This window comes from Schistocerca piceifrons, chromosome X, assembly GCF_021461385.2.
Source record: "Schistocerca piceifrons isolate TAMUIC-IGC-003096 chromosome X, iqSchPice1.1, whole genome shotgun sequence".
In the NCBI taxonomy this organism is placed as follows: Eukaryota; Metazoa; Arthropoda; class Insecta; order Orthoptera; family Acrididae; genus Schistocerca; species Schistocerca piceifrons.
In genome coordinates, this window is record NC_060149.1 from 242591325 (window position 1) to 242607904 (window position 16580).

A 16580-nucleotide genomic window follows, 5' to 3' on the forward strand; every position below is an offset into this window, starting at 1 on the left:
TTGATTAGGCAAGAAATTTAGTAACGATGCATGTCCTGGAAATCTGTGAGCACAACAGAGATCGGAAAAGACAATTCGTTATATCTTCTGAAAGTATGAGTAATCAAAGACACAGGTTTCGCTAGTAGAAGCATGCTATTGTTGCATATGCTCATGTGATGATAGGGCGAGGTTTAGACAGTAAAATATGATAGAGTAAGGATAGGCTCAGAATTCTTGAATTTCAAAAGCTGTAACTCTGCGAAGAAAATTCGGCAGCGAAAACACGAATTCTCATATTGTATTTGTCTTCTTAATATGGACATTAAGTAAAATCCACAAATATGAAGCATATTTTGAGACAATAAAAATTCAAACACTGAGCCTTACCACAGTAATAAAGAGAGGAAGTATAGAATGTGTTATGGTTCAAATGGCTCTGAGCACTATGGGACTCAACTGCTGAGGTCATTAGTCCCCTAGAACTTAGAACTAGTTAAACCTAACTAACCTAAGGACATCACAAACATCCATGCCCGAAGCAAGATTCGAACCTGCGACCGTAGCGGTCTTGCGGTTCCAGACTGCAGCGCCTTTAACCGCACAGCCACTTCGGCCGGCTAGAATGTGTTATGAGACGGTGCGATAATTCAGGTATGTTTGTCATTCCAGATTGGAAACGTGATTTCATTGGGAATGCTAGCTCTAGACAGGTGTATTCAGACATTAGGAAACTCCACTGTGTGTATATATATATATATATATATATTCTTTCATGCGCTTAATGATTTGGTAGGCAAAAACACATTTCTTTCTTCTTATATGAAGTGCGGTCGCAAAAAACAGTGACGAAGAAGCTGACAAGATTTGGAGAAATAAGTGGGAAATACCAATATTTGACAGACTGTTTAAGCTAGCGCAGCAGTAAGCTTGTATGACGTGTGAAGTGCTTAAATCAGTTAAGGCAGTCATGGAAAATGCAGTAAGACTGTGTTGCTACAGTTTTCAATATAAATAATAAATTAACGCTCATTTAGCTTGTACGTCTTGACAGTAGATTATTTACCAATTGCAGCACTTAGACTGACATAACACCCAACAACTGCACAAAGAAGAGGTCAAAACAGTAACCACTGGACGGCAGTTACAAAGATATTAGGATAAACTGGCAGTGTGGTTTGTCAGACAACTGTAAAATGGCCGACAGATGCGCAGAATGAGGTACTTCGAGGAAGTGATTGACATGATGACGCGACTGAATTGGAGAATTACGTTCTAATGATTCGTAGACAGCCCTTTCGGTTCCAGGAACCCGCATTCAGGTTTAGCAACGAAAATAACTCTCAATTAGAATCCCATACTGACAACGACAACGAGATGAGAGACACACTTACGGCTGCCCTCGTCACAGTCGCATTACAGCAGACAGAGTAACGTTAACAGCCCACACGAACACTCCGTCACAAATTTACTCCCGGCATAATAGAAAACATAGAAATGAAAGATGTAGGGAAGATAGACGGCTGATTTCAGACAACTGAGTCTGAAAACTTTAAATTCAAGGCAAATGCGGTCCGTCATTCAAGTGAGAGAGATGATTCTTTAATCGCTTCCTTTACGAAGTGTACACATGGAAATAATGAATAACATGGGTCTGGCTTCACGCGGTTTATACAAGGTTGCAAATTACCGTCGTATGCACTGTGTTTACTCTTAGAAACAAATAAATTTTGCAGTGACGTGTCAACATAAAATTTCCAGAAAGAATTAAACCAGTATTACATGATACGCGAAACCTTAGCGAAAATGTAGCTAAAAAAAGAAAGGGAAGCGCTGAAATCAAATTTTACGAAGTCTACCAACCATTGCACAGCGTTATGTAAGTGCAAGATAAAATTTAACGAACGTAGCATGGTTTCGAAGATATTACAGTGATGAGAGTATTATCTGTTTATTTGCTATAATACCTATTGTTTGCAACCTAGGAGAAAACGAAAACCGCACAACTGCTACTATAGAAATATAAACGAGAAAAGGAGAAGAAAAATTACATTAATAACATAGATAAACAAATTTTAGCAATAAAAACTGACTGTCTAATAAAATTCTCAAATTAAATCTACTTCTACTGATGAAACCATCATTTCAATCGGGGTATCAGCTTGTAGCATGTTCGTTTTATCAAAAGATTGTTTCATGCTCCGAATCTCCGTGATACATGCTGCTGGTTCCCCTGATGCGCTAGCGTTATTATGAGCGTATGTCGTGTCAGAGATATAAAAAAAGAAACATATATATATAAACGCATAAACGAATATTTATTGGCTGAATTAAGCCACAGAGCGTGAACAGCGAAATGTAAAGAACAAAAACGTGTTTACCTGTTACGCAAAAATCGTTATAGTGGCAAGAAAGGACGATTAGGATCTAACATCACATCGAATACGAGTTCATTACAGATGGTGCACTTACTGGGATTACCGCTGAGTAACTGGGGTAGGTTAGGGACACGAAAATTGCTGAAGTGGCGTCAATTGAAAGACTTGCGACAGGCCAATGAGCCATACCAAATTATTATTATTATTATTACAAAAACTGCTGAAAACTTAAACATGATGGTCGGACGGGGATTTGAACCAACTTCGTAACTGCCGGGCAATATCGTACGAGCCTTACAATGGGAACAACACAGCCTGCAACTCTATTCCTGGGGGTTTAGATGAAAGAAAAGGGAAAAAAGTAGAAAAGGTAAGTGGAGGAGTAGAAACAGGAAGTTTAGTGTATGTTGGTTTATCTGCAGTTGTATCAGCAGACAAAAGAAAAAAGTAATACTTTCAGTAGCTGGGAGGACAAACGAAGCCTCGTAGTTAAGTATCATACACGTCAGTTACTATTCGTTAGTAAAACTGATATTGTTTGGCCGTGTAGCGTTCCTCTGTAATGGGCACCTAGAGGCAACTCATGCAAAGCGACACATTAAACTTCGAAATAGGTTGTCGGAAGTTCTACATTTCGAATCTCACACAATGACGATTATTTACGACTTCGATGTTTTCCAAATCATTTGCCGTGAATGTTGATGGCCTATTTTCTAAACTAGTCCATACCACACATTTAATGTTTACACTATCGACTTTAACGTTAAGCTCTCTTAAAAAGAAAGAAATACAGCAACAGCTGCAAAGAAGCTCAGAGCGGTTGCCGTTGGACCTCTAAGGACACATCAGACGACCTGGCTTTGCAACGCTGCGCAGAATGTCATTTGTCTTTCGGAATCACTTTAGAAGAATAAATTATGGGTCATAACTTGAAAAACATTCTCCTGTGCGGTGATTATCTATCGAAAGCTTAACGAGGCTGTCCTCTTTTTAAACGAATGTGGTAAAAGGATTTAACAGCTGCAGCTGCCATGCTTGTTACCGAACTGACCGAGTCAGGCGCGATTTGTGTTCGATGTGTCCGGTGGATAGTGACTGAATGAGCCACATATTCTTAATGCAGCAGCATTAGTACAAGTTCCTATTAAAGTTGTTGTGTATTTCTGACGGTTACGTCCACTTCGATTTATGTTCAGGTCGAAAAATTGCGGTTACAGAAGACGAGAACGTTGTAATTCTCAGACGTAAATCAAGTGACGATTTTTACACACTCGAGGATTTCTGTGGGGTGTTTACTGCACTACTGAAGCCCATTTCTCCTCTTTGGTGTAGTGACCGCTTCAGTTCTATGATTTCTGGGTTGGGTTGAGTTGTTTGAGGAAGGAGACTAGACAGCGAGGTCATCGGTCTCATCAAATTAGGGAAGGAAGTCGGCCGTGCCCTGTCAAAGGAACGATCCCGGCATTTGCCTGAAGCGATTTAGGGAAATCACGGAAAACCTAAATCAGGATGGCCGGACGCGGGACTGAACCGTCGTCCTCCCGGATGCGAGTCCAGTGTCTAACCACTGCGCCACCTCGCTCGGTGTTATGATTTCTGTTTTTATTTATTGTGGTGGAGGTTATTTGTCTAGGATTCGTGTCCTATAGATTTGTGGTGGTGGAATTTTAGTGATGACTGCATCTCCAGAAAGACAACTGCCAGTTGCCCACTGAGATACCGCTGCTTGAAATTTGTCGAATTCACTGGACTGAACAGTGTCCTGGTAACAAAACAGATTCTTAGTGTTCCATTCAATGTAACACAGGATCATATATTCAATAAAAAATCGTCCTTCATACGGCTTATTTTTATTGCAGTTGCTCTTACTAAGAAACGCTTTACCGGAACCAAATAAATGCAACTAGCAAAAAAACTAAAAAAATGGGTACATTCGGTAGGCTCCGACTGTGTAAGGGGCTGCTAATACCTGAACGGCTCGGTTAAATTTAGAAACTGAACGCAACGAAATAAATAGTCCGGGTACAAATACTCAGCTTCAGCCATTTTAGTCTGTTCATATCCTACATTGCTAAAGGTAAGCGCTATTTCTTCCATTATTAATATATCCGTTAACAATGGTAGCCTCAGCAGGAACAGATCCTTAAGACCGATAATTACTAAATTTTTATGATTAATTTGTGAGAGGCGCTATGACTGGGATATCTCAAACATTGACTGTGCAGCATGGAAATAAATCATACTATGTTTTCAAAATTTTAATCCTCCTAATTACGTTTGCCAGTCTTACATGCTGATTAAATGTACTATGTTTCGCACAATTCTTTCACGCACGATGTGTTGACCTAATGTGAGAGTAACCTGCTGCTGTATAGGTGTACTGACGGGGAAGAAACTGAAATCAAGAAAAAGAAATCGTGAAAGGTCTTGCAGATAGACAAGGAACGTACTTGCATCGTATGAGAACAAATCATAACTTTTCATTTCGTGAAGAGTAATAAACAAATTGCTCAGGGGTTACGTTTATCATTAGAAATCGCAGCCGCATACGTCCCTTTCGACCACAATGTTATGGCACTTGACCTCACGTAGCCGTTATCGGAAATACGCGGTGACGTTATGGTAAACAAGTACAGGTGTGACTAACAAAAACGCATCGCACTGTGAAAGATTTCAGGACACTTGTGCACGTACTATCAAGTGTTTCAGAGTGTCCTCATGAAATATCACGATAAAAACTCACGATAAGCCGACCGAATCTCCCTCACTTCCAGGTGCAATAATATTGTGGTCGACTAACACAGTGGTAGTTCTGATGTTGTCTGCCAAGCTCGTCTTGGCAGAAATACTAACTTGTTTGCCAGCTCGCTGTTCACGCACGAGCAACGAGGGGAATGTCATAGAACGTCAACATACAAGCCGGTACCCACCGGCCCAGCAAAGGCGCTGAGTTCCATTTCGAATCGTAACAAGATGTTCAGCAATCGCACACAAGCTGCCTGTGAGTCACACCAAGACAATGCAGAGCCAGTAATGCTGTACTGTCAACCAGAATATTTACTGCCAACCATGGCATCGTTTCATTAAGGGACAGAGTTTAACGTCCTGTCGATGCAGATACCTTTGAAGTTCACACTTTTATTAGATAGTTTCTGATAACGATCAGCACTGTTGTCCATGTGTAATCCTGAGTAATACCCTAACATTAAATTATGACTCGCAACGCTGAAAGGATTACCAGCGCAGTTCAGCATTAGCCTAAGTGTTTGCATTTTCACTTGATGTCGCGCCAGAGTTTACCGTTAGCTGTAAACTTTAGTTATGTCGTAGTTAATCGGAAAATGACTCCGTGGAGCTGTTAAAATTTATACGATTACTTGTAAGCGATAGGAGGCGCTCGTAGCCAGCTAACTGCAAAATGATTTCGTACACTTCGCAGGTTTTCAAACGATCGTTACCCATAGGGTGTACTTAATAAAAGCTTTATTGACGAGAATGAACGTCGCGAAACAGAGCTGTCTCGCCCATAAACCTTTAAACAGAGTACATTAACGTCTAACGAAGGTGTGCTCAGTTCGAAACATTTGTGTTTGTAACTTTTGGATAGTGATGTTCAAATAGTATGTTGTAAAATTTTATTTGCTGAACAAACTAATCTATATTGTTAATGAGTACAAATTTGTATTTTGATCCTGAAGTAACGACCTTTGATCACTTTGTGAGAGGAATTGTCTCCCGGAAAGCGATTCTTTCTCTGTCAATGGAAAAAATTGAAGGAAGAGTGTTGACAAATCGTTTCATTTGCTTCCGCCACAAGAGCTGACTTTAGTGCTGACGCTTTGTCAATATTTCATAGGAAAGAGATACGATATAGTTTATATCCCAATCTATAACGCAAAACTGTTTATATCTTGTGATATTCGAAAACAGTCTTGTTACGGATTAAAAAAAATATATATCATCGCATCAAATGCAAATGCCTCTGAGCACTATGGGACTTAGCTTTCGAGGTCATCAGTCCCCTAGAACATAGAACTACTTAAACCTAACTAACCTAAGGACATCACACACATCCATGCCAGAGGCAGGATTCGAATCTGCGACCGCAGCGGTCGCGCGGCTCCAGACTGTAGCGCCTAGAAACCGCCTTCTTTTTTTTTTCTTTTTACAAGGCTGGGAATCGAACCCAGGTCTCTTGCTTACTTTTTTTTCTTCATTTTGTTCGGTATCGTTCTTTGCGTTTTGTCTGGGCGGACGTCACACGACATCCGTTCAAGTTGATCGTTCTTTCTTTTACTCCATTTTTTTATTACAGAGAGCTATCGCCTCTCTGACCGAACACGCTGAGCTACCGTGCCGGCTTGCTCGGCCACTCCGGCCGGCATCATCACGTCGTTTGGTTCGAATACCATACAAATAATTTTTCTGCATAATGTCAGTAATTTCTTCCATTAATAACGCGGTGTCAAATACTTACAGATTCTTTTCTTGGGCAGTGGATATTTTAAAACAGCTATAAAGTTTGGACTGAGCAAACCATACTGGCTATTAACAAAGGAGTTTTGTGTTTCATGCATGATTTTTTACTGTGGCAAGTATGTTTAACAGTTGAAAAAAATCTAGATATTTCGGAGGAAGACATCCTCTGTGGTGTATTGTCTTTCGACAGTTATATATTCCACAGTATTGCAAATAGGTTTAAAATACTTCCGTGCATTTTGGTAGAATTTGGCAGTGTCGTTAGAGACGTTGTTCTAGCTGACCTCCGAGAAGAATGTGTCACGAAATATGCTGAGGAACAGCAACAGAAAACATTCTGGCACTCGTCCGGAGTAATTGGTTTAGTGAATCGACGAAATCCCAGGATCGCGAGAGACGGATTTACAAAAAGTAGTGTCTGGCGTTCACAGTGCACCATCAGGTTCCGCTGCTTTGAAGTAGAAAAATTAGTAGAAAGGATGTGGCTTAGACGAGAAACAGCCTGCTGTCAACAGCATGAACCGGTAACCCCGTGTAGGGGCTGAGAGTTGCAATGTTTGGGTAGGCTTTTGTAAGTAATCAAATCACAGTGCTTCTCACTGAACAAGTATGACTCATATAACGAAACTCTTGAAAATACAAAACTAGATACAAATAAAGGAACTTGATGAATTCCTACATAGTGACTGCTTGCAATGGGACCCGAGGTGTAAAATTCATTGTTTACAGGACGGACCTCCACCAAGCATCTAAAATTTTATGAAATTTATTTGGAGACCGATGTCGAAGCTTCATAGCTCCATTATGAACACTCTACAAGTAAATAAGACAAGCTCTTACGCCAAAAACAAATGATAAAAATAACTCACTCACATGTGAATGGTTTACAGTATTTTCCTTTCGGTTGTATAATAAGAGCAGAGGTGTCAGAATGCGTCAGTTCCTACAGTAAAACTGTTCCAGAAAGCTCCTTGCTTTTTAGAAAAAATAAATGAACGCTATGTGGCGAAACAGTAGTTGGTAACAAGCATAATACTTGCTTATTTGCTGCACATCTTGCTTTGCAAACAATAGACAACAAGCAATAGACGAAAAGTTAAAAGAAGTCCCAGAAGGGGAAAAGGAAAACACGCCTTTCGAACAGACATATTGCGCAGTCAAATGACTACAGCTCAGCACAGGCAGTGATTTCAGGAGAAATGGGGTTGCCTTCGTTCAGCTGCCAGAATACATGTTTCGTAATCACTTGTTCAGTGTGTGAACGCGCTTAAACGTTATCTTAATTAATTTCAGAGTGACAATTAGGCTATTATTGCAAACTCAAGCGAAGCGTGCGTGTATCTGATCCAACACAACAAACCAACATGAGTTTCTGGTGGGAATTAATGTAACTTGAATGTTCGGAACGAGAAAGGCTGCTCAGTTACATATTTGCCAATGTGCTGTGTTCCAGAATTCACTGCCGCCATTTTAGCTCATTCGAGAGAGAGGGTGTGTTTGGGAAATGGGGTGGGGAGGGGGTGAGGGGTGCAGACGCAGGCCTCAGAGACACACAGCGACCAGTCCTTTGAGAGTGGATTTGTAAGGGCGTCAGCACCCCAGCTCACCCTCACAGCCACGCCCTGCAGATTTAACCCACGGCTGTCTTTCCCCGAGGGGAGCGTTGATGTCACACATGCTGTGTACGCTTCCTATTGAAAGAGATTAAGGAGTGGCGACCCCTAACACCCCGATGCGGTTCGCATTCGAGCGCGTTGGCGCGGATCTGCCGCTCAAATAGCTTCCAGTACAATCCCTGATCTCTATCTTATCCATCTTCTCTATCAGTGATTCCCTTCTTTGTGTCGTCCCACTGAAGAGGTCGGACGTACGGAAGTATTATTTCCAATGGCCTTCGCAAAACACCTCAAGAAAATATCACTTGGGTTTCTTCCGCAAGACCGTAACTGTGTCAGCAAAGTACTGTCATAAATTTATCCATGTTGTATGGAATTGGTTAAGTTCGGCGACTGTATTAAAAATTTACGAAGTAATTTTTACCGCTTCAGTCACATTTATTACCACAAATCATGACCTATAAATAATAATAAAAAATGACTAAAGCAATAACAATTATTTCATAAGGTACTATCTAGCATCGCACACATTCTCACACGTATTACATATAATTTTCCAGTGTGTGTGTCATCTCATTAAAGTTATGCTGTGCTCTCTAGAGTCATTTTAACTCGTAGAAATTCTGTTACGTGGTAATGTCAGTTAGTTATTTCCTTGGTGTGCGAAAGTAAGAAGATTTTGAAAACTTGTCTCGGAGGTTTTATGCAGTATTTTCTATGATCGTTACTTGAAAGCTGGTTATAATTCTTGAACAAACTGAAGCAAGTTGAATTTATTATATGAAATGTTTCCTGCTCCATTAAGTAAATTTCAGGACTCAACACGATGGTCAAAAGCCAGTTACATTTCTGGCAATTGTCGTATGAACGGCGTCGGTGGCAATTTGCACTGTAAGTGTGCTGTAATTTCCGAAAATATCGCCACCTAGTAACGAGCCTCTTAAGGCTTAAGAACTATTTAATAGATACATAAATATCCCTAGTAAATTGCCTCGCCGCCAGCAGTTCCTTAAGGAATTAACTTCTTTTAAGCCACAGCAATAGCGTTCAGCGACTTCAACGAAGACTTTTTTATGTTTATCAATTGGCGACAATTTCAAACCATTTGATGTAAACTCTCAGTTTTTCTAAGACTCTCTGACAATAAACAAATTTCCAGCTACTCGACCTGGCTACAGCTCCCATTTTATTTCATATTTTGTCGGTCATCGTGATTTACCGTGATCGATGATCTCAGATGTACTGTCTGATTTTGGTGTCAGTCTCACCAAAACAAAGTGATCTTCACACACTATAAAATAATAATCTCGTGTGGCTCAATGACCTAGTGCAGGTCCCCAAATTGGACCGCCATTTGGGCGATTTACGTGTACCTAACCTAACCAGTTGTCCACCCGGGAAAAGGGGACCTACGGATTAACATGGAATCCGAACCGCGTGTCGTTTCTGCCAAATATCCACATCACTGAGATGTTAATGCCAGGTTAAAAGGCAGGCTGAAAAATCCACCGTCCGACCGGGATTCGTTCCCACGACCTTCCTATTGCCAGCCACGCGCTTCACCGCTAGACCGCCGTGTCCGGCTTCAAGTGGCTAAATATGACAATTGTTCTTTTCCGTTAGTAAGAAAAATTGTCTTAATCTTCGGACACAGCGCGTTAGTCGAAATATGGACTCTGTACGCACAGGTCATTACATAATAGGAAGTATGTAAAAATATAATATCTGGCGACATCCCCATTTCCGAGAAAGTCCTCAGGCACTGCGAAAGTAAGGAGTAGAAACAAAAAAACATAGTTCAAGTTATGAGTTACGTTTCATGAGTTATGTCATGACTGTGCAACCGGAAACTTTGGTGAATAGAGTTACAGACAGTCTGCACCCTGAAGAAACAAAAGTTTCGAAGTCCTCGAATTTGGTCTGTTACTGCTTCCATTGCCACGGAAACGATCTTTTTCCCGTGCGTTTGTTATTCCTCGAATTTGCAATTCGTGTTATCCGAAACCATTTATCCTTCGACGCACTGTGAGACGCACTGTGAGACGCGCAGGCGATAAGACGATTTTGAACTGTGGCTCGGAGGAATCATCTCACTCATTCTGCTCATACGGTCGCTTGCATTTTACGCAGCGAAGCAGATAGCTAATTTTGCAAGACTTTTCTCTACCGGACTTCGGAACTGTTTACCTCAATGCCCTTCTTGGGGCAAGTGCTCGCAAGCTCCTCCAACCCGGAGATATTTCCTTCCTTTTTTGTAATTTCTCAGGCCAAATTATTTAATTTTCGGGACAGTGCAATAGACAAATAGAACTTCTCTGTCTACTTTTAATGAGTTTTCAGTCCTCCCTTCTAATCTCTTGGCTGCTCGGTTATTTTATTATAGACCTTCTAAGTACCACCGACAAAATTTCGGAGGTTGTTCACCGACATCTTACGAGTATTTTGGTATAAGGGATTCGTCGTGACCGGCGGATCTTTGTGGAGTATTTACATTTATAGAGTATTTACATTTCTTACCACTATCTACATTTGTATCTACGTTACACTAAAAACAGCTGCCCAACAGTGCAAATGTCGACGGTATGCGTCGTAAGGGTCTTGTTTGGAAACAAACTGGTTTCATTAACTGGACGTACTTGATGTTGACTACAGTAACGCCCATTTTACTCTTCGCCTTCAAGCTTGCATTCAGTACTGCTCGGTTCCGTATCGGGTTTGTTTCTCCGGCTGTGATTGTTGCACGTTAACAGTAACGCACAGCAGTATGGATAAGTTTACTGTTGGAGAGTTGGCAGATGTGAATTCACTGAATACAGTGGAAGACTAGCGCAACGACGCTATGCTGTTTCGGCAGCGGCGGCATCCACATCACAACATTTTTGCATATATATCAGGTTTGATCCATCACTCTCTGTCATTGTTTTGCACATTTTATTGATAGTGTATTACAAGTTTTTCCACTGTTACGATGGTATTTTCGAAGAAACAGAAAACTGCAGTAAACTTCGCAACATTTGATCCCAAGATTGGAGCTGTGTAAGAAACAGAAGTCTTTACTGAAAGATATTTTTCTTGAACTTAATTTTCTTATTCTCTTGTAAAAATTTGAAAGAAATGAGAAATGGATTTTGTTGACAATAGCTCTACTAATTAAAACATTATTGCTCTGTTTCTGTACTTGTATTATCACAAATAAAACGTAATGCCTCAGTATTAATGGCTTTTGAAACACAAACTTTCCCATTGGCACTAGCAACGAGACAGTTCCCTGCTATGTCACCTAGAACGTTGTTAATAAATTATTTATTTTCTAATTTCTGTCATTATTTTTATAGTGATAAAGTGAGCAGCATAATTCTGTAATATCAGAATACCTTCTTAAATTTTTGGGTACAAATAAGTTATAAAGAAAAAGAGCTACATTGTTTTTTATTCTCCTCACAAACTGGAGGTTCAGCACTTAGAACGTTTGACACTTTTGTTCTTCGAACCATGATTACATCAGCCTCCGAAATTTTGTCGACGGAATTCGGATCCACCATGTGTATTAGGTACGTTCTAGGCGCTTCAGTCCGGAACCGCGCGACTGCTAAGAGCGCAGGTTCGAATCCTGCCTCGGGCATGGATGTGTGTGATGTCCTTAGGTTAGTTAGGTTTAAGTAGTTCTAAGTTCTAGGGGACTGATGACCTCAGAGCCATTTGAACCATTGTTTATTAGGTAGGTCACAACTGAAATTTCTTAAACAATGAAATTAGCTGATCAAGGCTATTTCTCTTGTATTTCCACCGAATTCGCACGAAGTTTTGAAACTCCCCAATATCTCTATTGTTTCAAATCTTTGAACGCTCTGTGATGACGGAAAACCTACAGCAGCTACTGTAAGGTGCGAATTTGGGAAAGGATGAACACTAAGAAAACAAAATGTTGGTTCGTATGTAAAAGAAAGGGTTCATCTTGTCAAAAGGGAAGAGTACAGAAAGAAAAATTGGCAAATACTATCTGGCAGTGTGAAAAATAAATGGAAAAAAAGAATAATAAGCTTGAAGAAAAGTGGCAGACTGAGGATACAACTGTTAGGCTAAGTAAAACAGCAGCATGCGTTCGTCAGAGCTGACGCGGTACAGAATGGTGTGCGTTGTGCGTTGCCGTTGTCCGCAGACGGGAGCTACAAGCGTTTTATTACTGAGCGCGACAGAGAAGCGTCTGCAGTGACACAAGTAACTTTTATTGAAGCTGTGTCACAGTTCATCCGTCGTCGAGCATCTGACGACAACAGCCTGCTGGTACTAACTTTCTGTTGGAGACAAGCTGACAGCAAGCGTTAGTTTACTGCAGCTAAATCTGCCGGAGGATCCAAGCCTTGGTGCACTACAAACTAAGTGATGTATACGCAAATGCAGTGTGTAAGAGCGCGAAAGACATTCACGTACTTAAGTTCCATTCTCAGTGCACTTCAAAACATCACAATAATAATGTTAAGATTAAAGGGTACGGAAGAGAGGATGTTGTAAAACTAAATTAAAATGTTATAATTTCTGCTTTACTCACTCGATTTTTTTTATTCGCCAAGCTTTCTTTCACATAACTCTCTTCCACCAGGCGATGACGGTGAAACCGTCGAAATACGTAATATAAACATAAAACCTTGTAACTGACGCAGTAATTGTAACATTTTCATTTAGACTGACAGTCCTCTCAACATACTCAATAGTGGATGAAATAGTTAACTTTGGAAGCGAAATTAACCAATCTCTGTTTAGTATAAAATTGTTATGGAGAGTTTAGGCATAAAAAATGCGTAAAGAAGACTAGTCGACCATATTGGTCCACGTTCTTGTTGCACAAGGAAACTTCAATCAGGTTCAAGCGTATGAAACATGTTTATTTTCAGAGTTAATTTTAAGAGAACTTAGTAACGTACAACCACGACAGCGATTCTTCCGTGAATACTGAATAAGCTTCACTTAAGGTTACTATAGCAGTGCAGGCGTCTTACAAAAACTTTTATAAAAGCAAAAGAGCATCGAACGAAAAATATCAAGTGAAGATTCACTGTCACTTCTATTTCTAGTGAGAAACTATAGTCTTGTGGAGCCGAATTTTGAGGTTGAAAAGGTTCTTAAAAATTATGATAGTGCGCTCTTTGCAATACGCGCAAAAATAAAAGCATTGTTTATGCTAATGGTAAATTAATATCCAGAAAAATTATATAACATAATTTGCGTCTATCGTTTCCACCTGATATTTTTGTACACACAAACATAATTCCGATAGAAAACCTAGTTTAACAGACAGAAAAGACATTAAAATCAATATGAAACACAGTCACATCTAACTAAACGTTCACATTCTTTGAAGAACTATTTTCAGAATCGATCAGTGTTGGTAAAAATAAATGAAGTGATTCAAACCAGGGACACTTCCCACTACTGTGATTGTGCATAAAAATTCCTTGATTAATCTGATAAATACTGCACTCGATAGAGCAGTCTAAACGTAAAGAAGGTGGTAGACAACGGAAGAAATTACACTTTTAGAGTTCTGACTCTTTAGTTGCAGACAGAGCATACCTTAAGTTCTCAGCGCAACTGCAAATACTACAAATATAATCACAGACACATCGCAACGAGCAAAATACGTTCCTATAAACGGTTGTGACATTAATGAACCTCTTTCATGTACCAATAGCTTGTGCCGCTAGATAGGAATAAAATTTGTAATAGTGCAACGTACTACAGACGAAGAAAACAAGGATGATCCAACATGCAAACGGAAGTCTGAAGACACTACAGGTACTACTTGATGATCTACCCAGCATTCTGGCGTTTGGGGGAATGTTGGAGTTCACGGGGAGGGTTGTAACTCCTGTCATTGCCTCCGTGGACCATAAAATGAGCTCACAGACTGGTTGTGCCTACCCACTACAAACACATTCTAATTAACCTACTCACTTCACACTAAAACGCCGTGTATCATATTTTCTCTTACAACTACTTACTAAGAAAGTATCCCTTTTGCAAAGGTAGGAACTATTACATGCAAACGAGGAATCTTATGAACTGCCATTGGGATAATATTCACGGGAATTAAAATGACGCGCTGAAGGAAAATTCTGCTAATCAATAAAATTCAAGGATTACGGATAAGGCATAGCCCACTATTAACTTCTTTTCTGCTAGAATCAAGATACTGTTTGACTTTGGCACGTATTCCTTAATCACAATATCGCGAGAGCTTTCTGTTTCAATTTTTTCGACCTAGTACCGTTCTCTGAAGTCTGTCTTCCGGCTCCAAAGTGTCGCCATAGCACAGAAAAGAATGTGAAATAGGTCTATGGATTTTTTCTTTTTGTAGGTGTCTGATAATGAGAATATTATCAAAGTTCATCGTTTTCACTGTGGTGGCATTTAAAGCGTGTACAAGTACGATATCACGCTCCCGGCTCATATAAATTTTTTATTTACAGACAAAATACCGGACAATTGGCAGACAAAAATCAACGCAATTACGACACAGATCAGTCTTTATTATGTTATATCAGATCTGACGTTGGAAGTTGTTTCGCCGCACACAGTTGAGTATTAGAATTAATTAGATTGGGTACTAAAAATCAACAGTAACTAATGTGGCTTTTTTTCTAAATTATAGTAGCAAGCATCAGTGTTTCAGCTTGCTCTCCCTGTTTCGTGTTAATAACAGCTGTAAAAATAGTAGTAGAATGTCGCCAGTTAATTTAGGCCTAAAAATAAATATCAACACACTTCGTAAAATTTTGTTTCCCGAGATGAAAATGTACATACTTAGCGATTTTATTATATCATTCACAACTGATAGTGTAGGTGAAAAGTGGTTGATATGTAAATGTGTGTATGTGTGTGTGAGTGTGTGTGTGTGTGTGTGTGTGTGTGTGTGTGTACGTGTAAAATGTAGAGTGAATTTCCTCACAGCCTGTGACAGTGACAAGCGGATGTAGCAATTAAAGCGAGTTGGTTTACCAAGGAAGGCGAATTGTCAAACGATAACTACCTTAGATCGGTCCCTGCAGCAGGAACAGGCTCTGCGAATGGCTTTTCTGTTCCTGCTGGACCGTTACGCACATTGTTAGCCCTGACCTTCGCGCAGCACCTTCCGCTGAGAGCGCGCATTGTATTCACTTTCCACGAGCTTACGCCAGCCGGCGGGGGGGTCCTCTACTGTCATCTGGCCACTCCCCACACCTGCTGGTCCCTAATAGTCTCTCGTGCACCGATCGGTGCGTCATGTGTCGGTAAAGTGAACTGCAGTTACTCAAAAATTATAAGTGTGCCCGACAGTGACAGACGGCAGCAAGGATCAGATGGAAATTGGGACGGTTAGGAAATGTGGTTTTAGGCCAGCTAGGTGTTGTGGTGGAGGAAAAACTTAGGAGCGCAGCTGCAGACTCACCGGACGATGGTCGGTCCGAGTATCGCGTGCAGTACACCCACGCGGGCCACAGCATGGGAGGCGACGACGCGGAGACGCCGACCGGCGACAGATCGACGGGCGCGGCGGCGCTGGGGGCGGCGCCGGGGGTGGCACCGGGGGCAGTGGCGGCGGTGGGCTGCTGCGGCTGAGGCGGCCGCTGCGGCGCTTTGGCGGCCGTCACGGAGGCCCGCTTTCCAAACTCCGGCCGCAGGATATTCTCGATGCTGAAGCTGAGCGGCGCCGCCGGGCCCGACGACGCCGGCGCCGACGGCGAGCACGCCGACGCCGAGCAGGTCTTGCATTCGGCGGCGGCGGCGGCGGCTACAGGCGGCGGCGGCAGCGACTCGCTGCCCACGCTCAGCAGCGAGTCGGCGTCGTCGTCGTCGCTGTGGACCGACGCGGCGTCCCGCACCATCACCGTCGTCGACGCCATCTCAGCCGTGTCACATCGCGGTCGCGCTGCTCAGCTGTCTGAGGCGACGCCGGCGCAGCGCCGCGGCGCGCACTCGCCGAGGAGGCGTGGTCTCCGGGGGCGGATCCCGGGTTACCCCTCCCCGCCCCTCCCGCGGCGCGTCCGGTGCTCGAGTTACGGCGTGCTTTAACGACCGCCGCCAAAAGGCTTCAAATAATTCGGCGGCGGCGCGCGGCGCTTTTCGCTCGCTTCCCTCCCCGTGCTGGCTA

General features: G+C 41.8%; 1 protein-coding gene across 1 annotated transcript in view; it reads right to left on the minus strand.

Annotated features, from left to right (window-relative positions):
- The window catches only part of LOC124722951 (homeobox protein engrailed-1-B-like), a gene marked incomplete at its 5' end in the record, with an annotated part of 346221 nt that extends 329865 nt beyond the window's left edge, over positions 1-16356 (minus strand). The window contains one exon of the mRNA XM_047248116.1: positions 15879-16356. Coding sequence (XP_047104072.1) covers positions 15879-16356 — 478 coding nt within the window. The remainder of the gene's footprint in view (positions 1-15878) is intronic.
- Between the last annotated feature and the right edge of the window lie 224 nt (positions 16357-16580).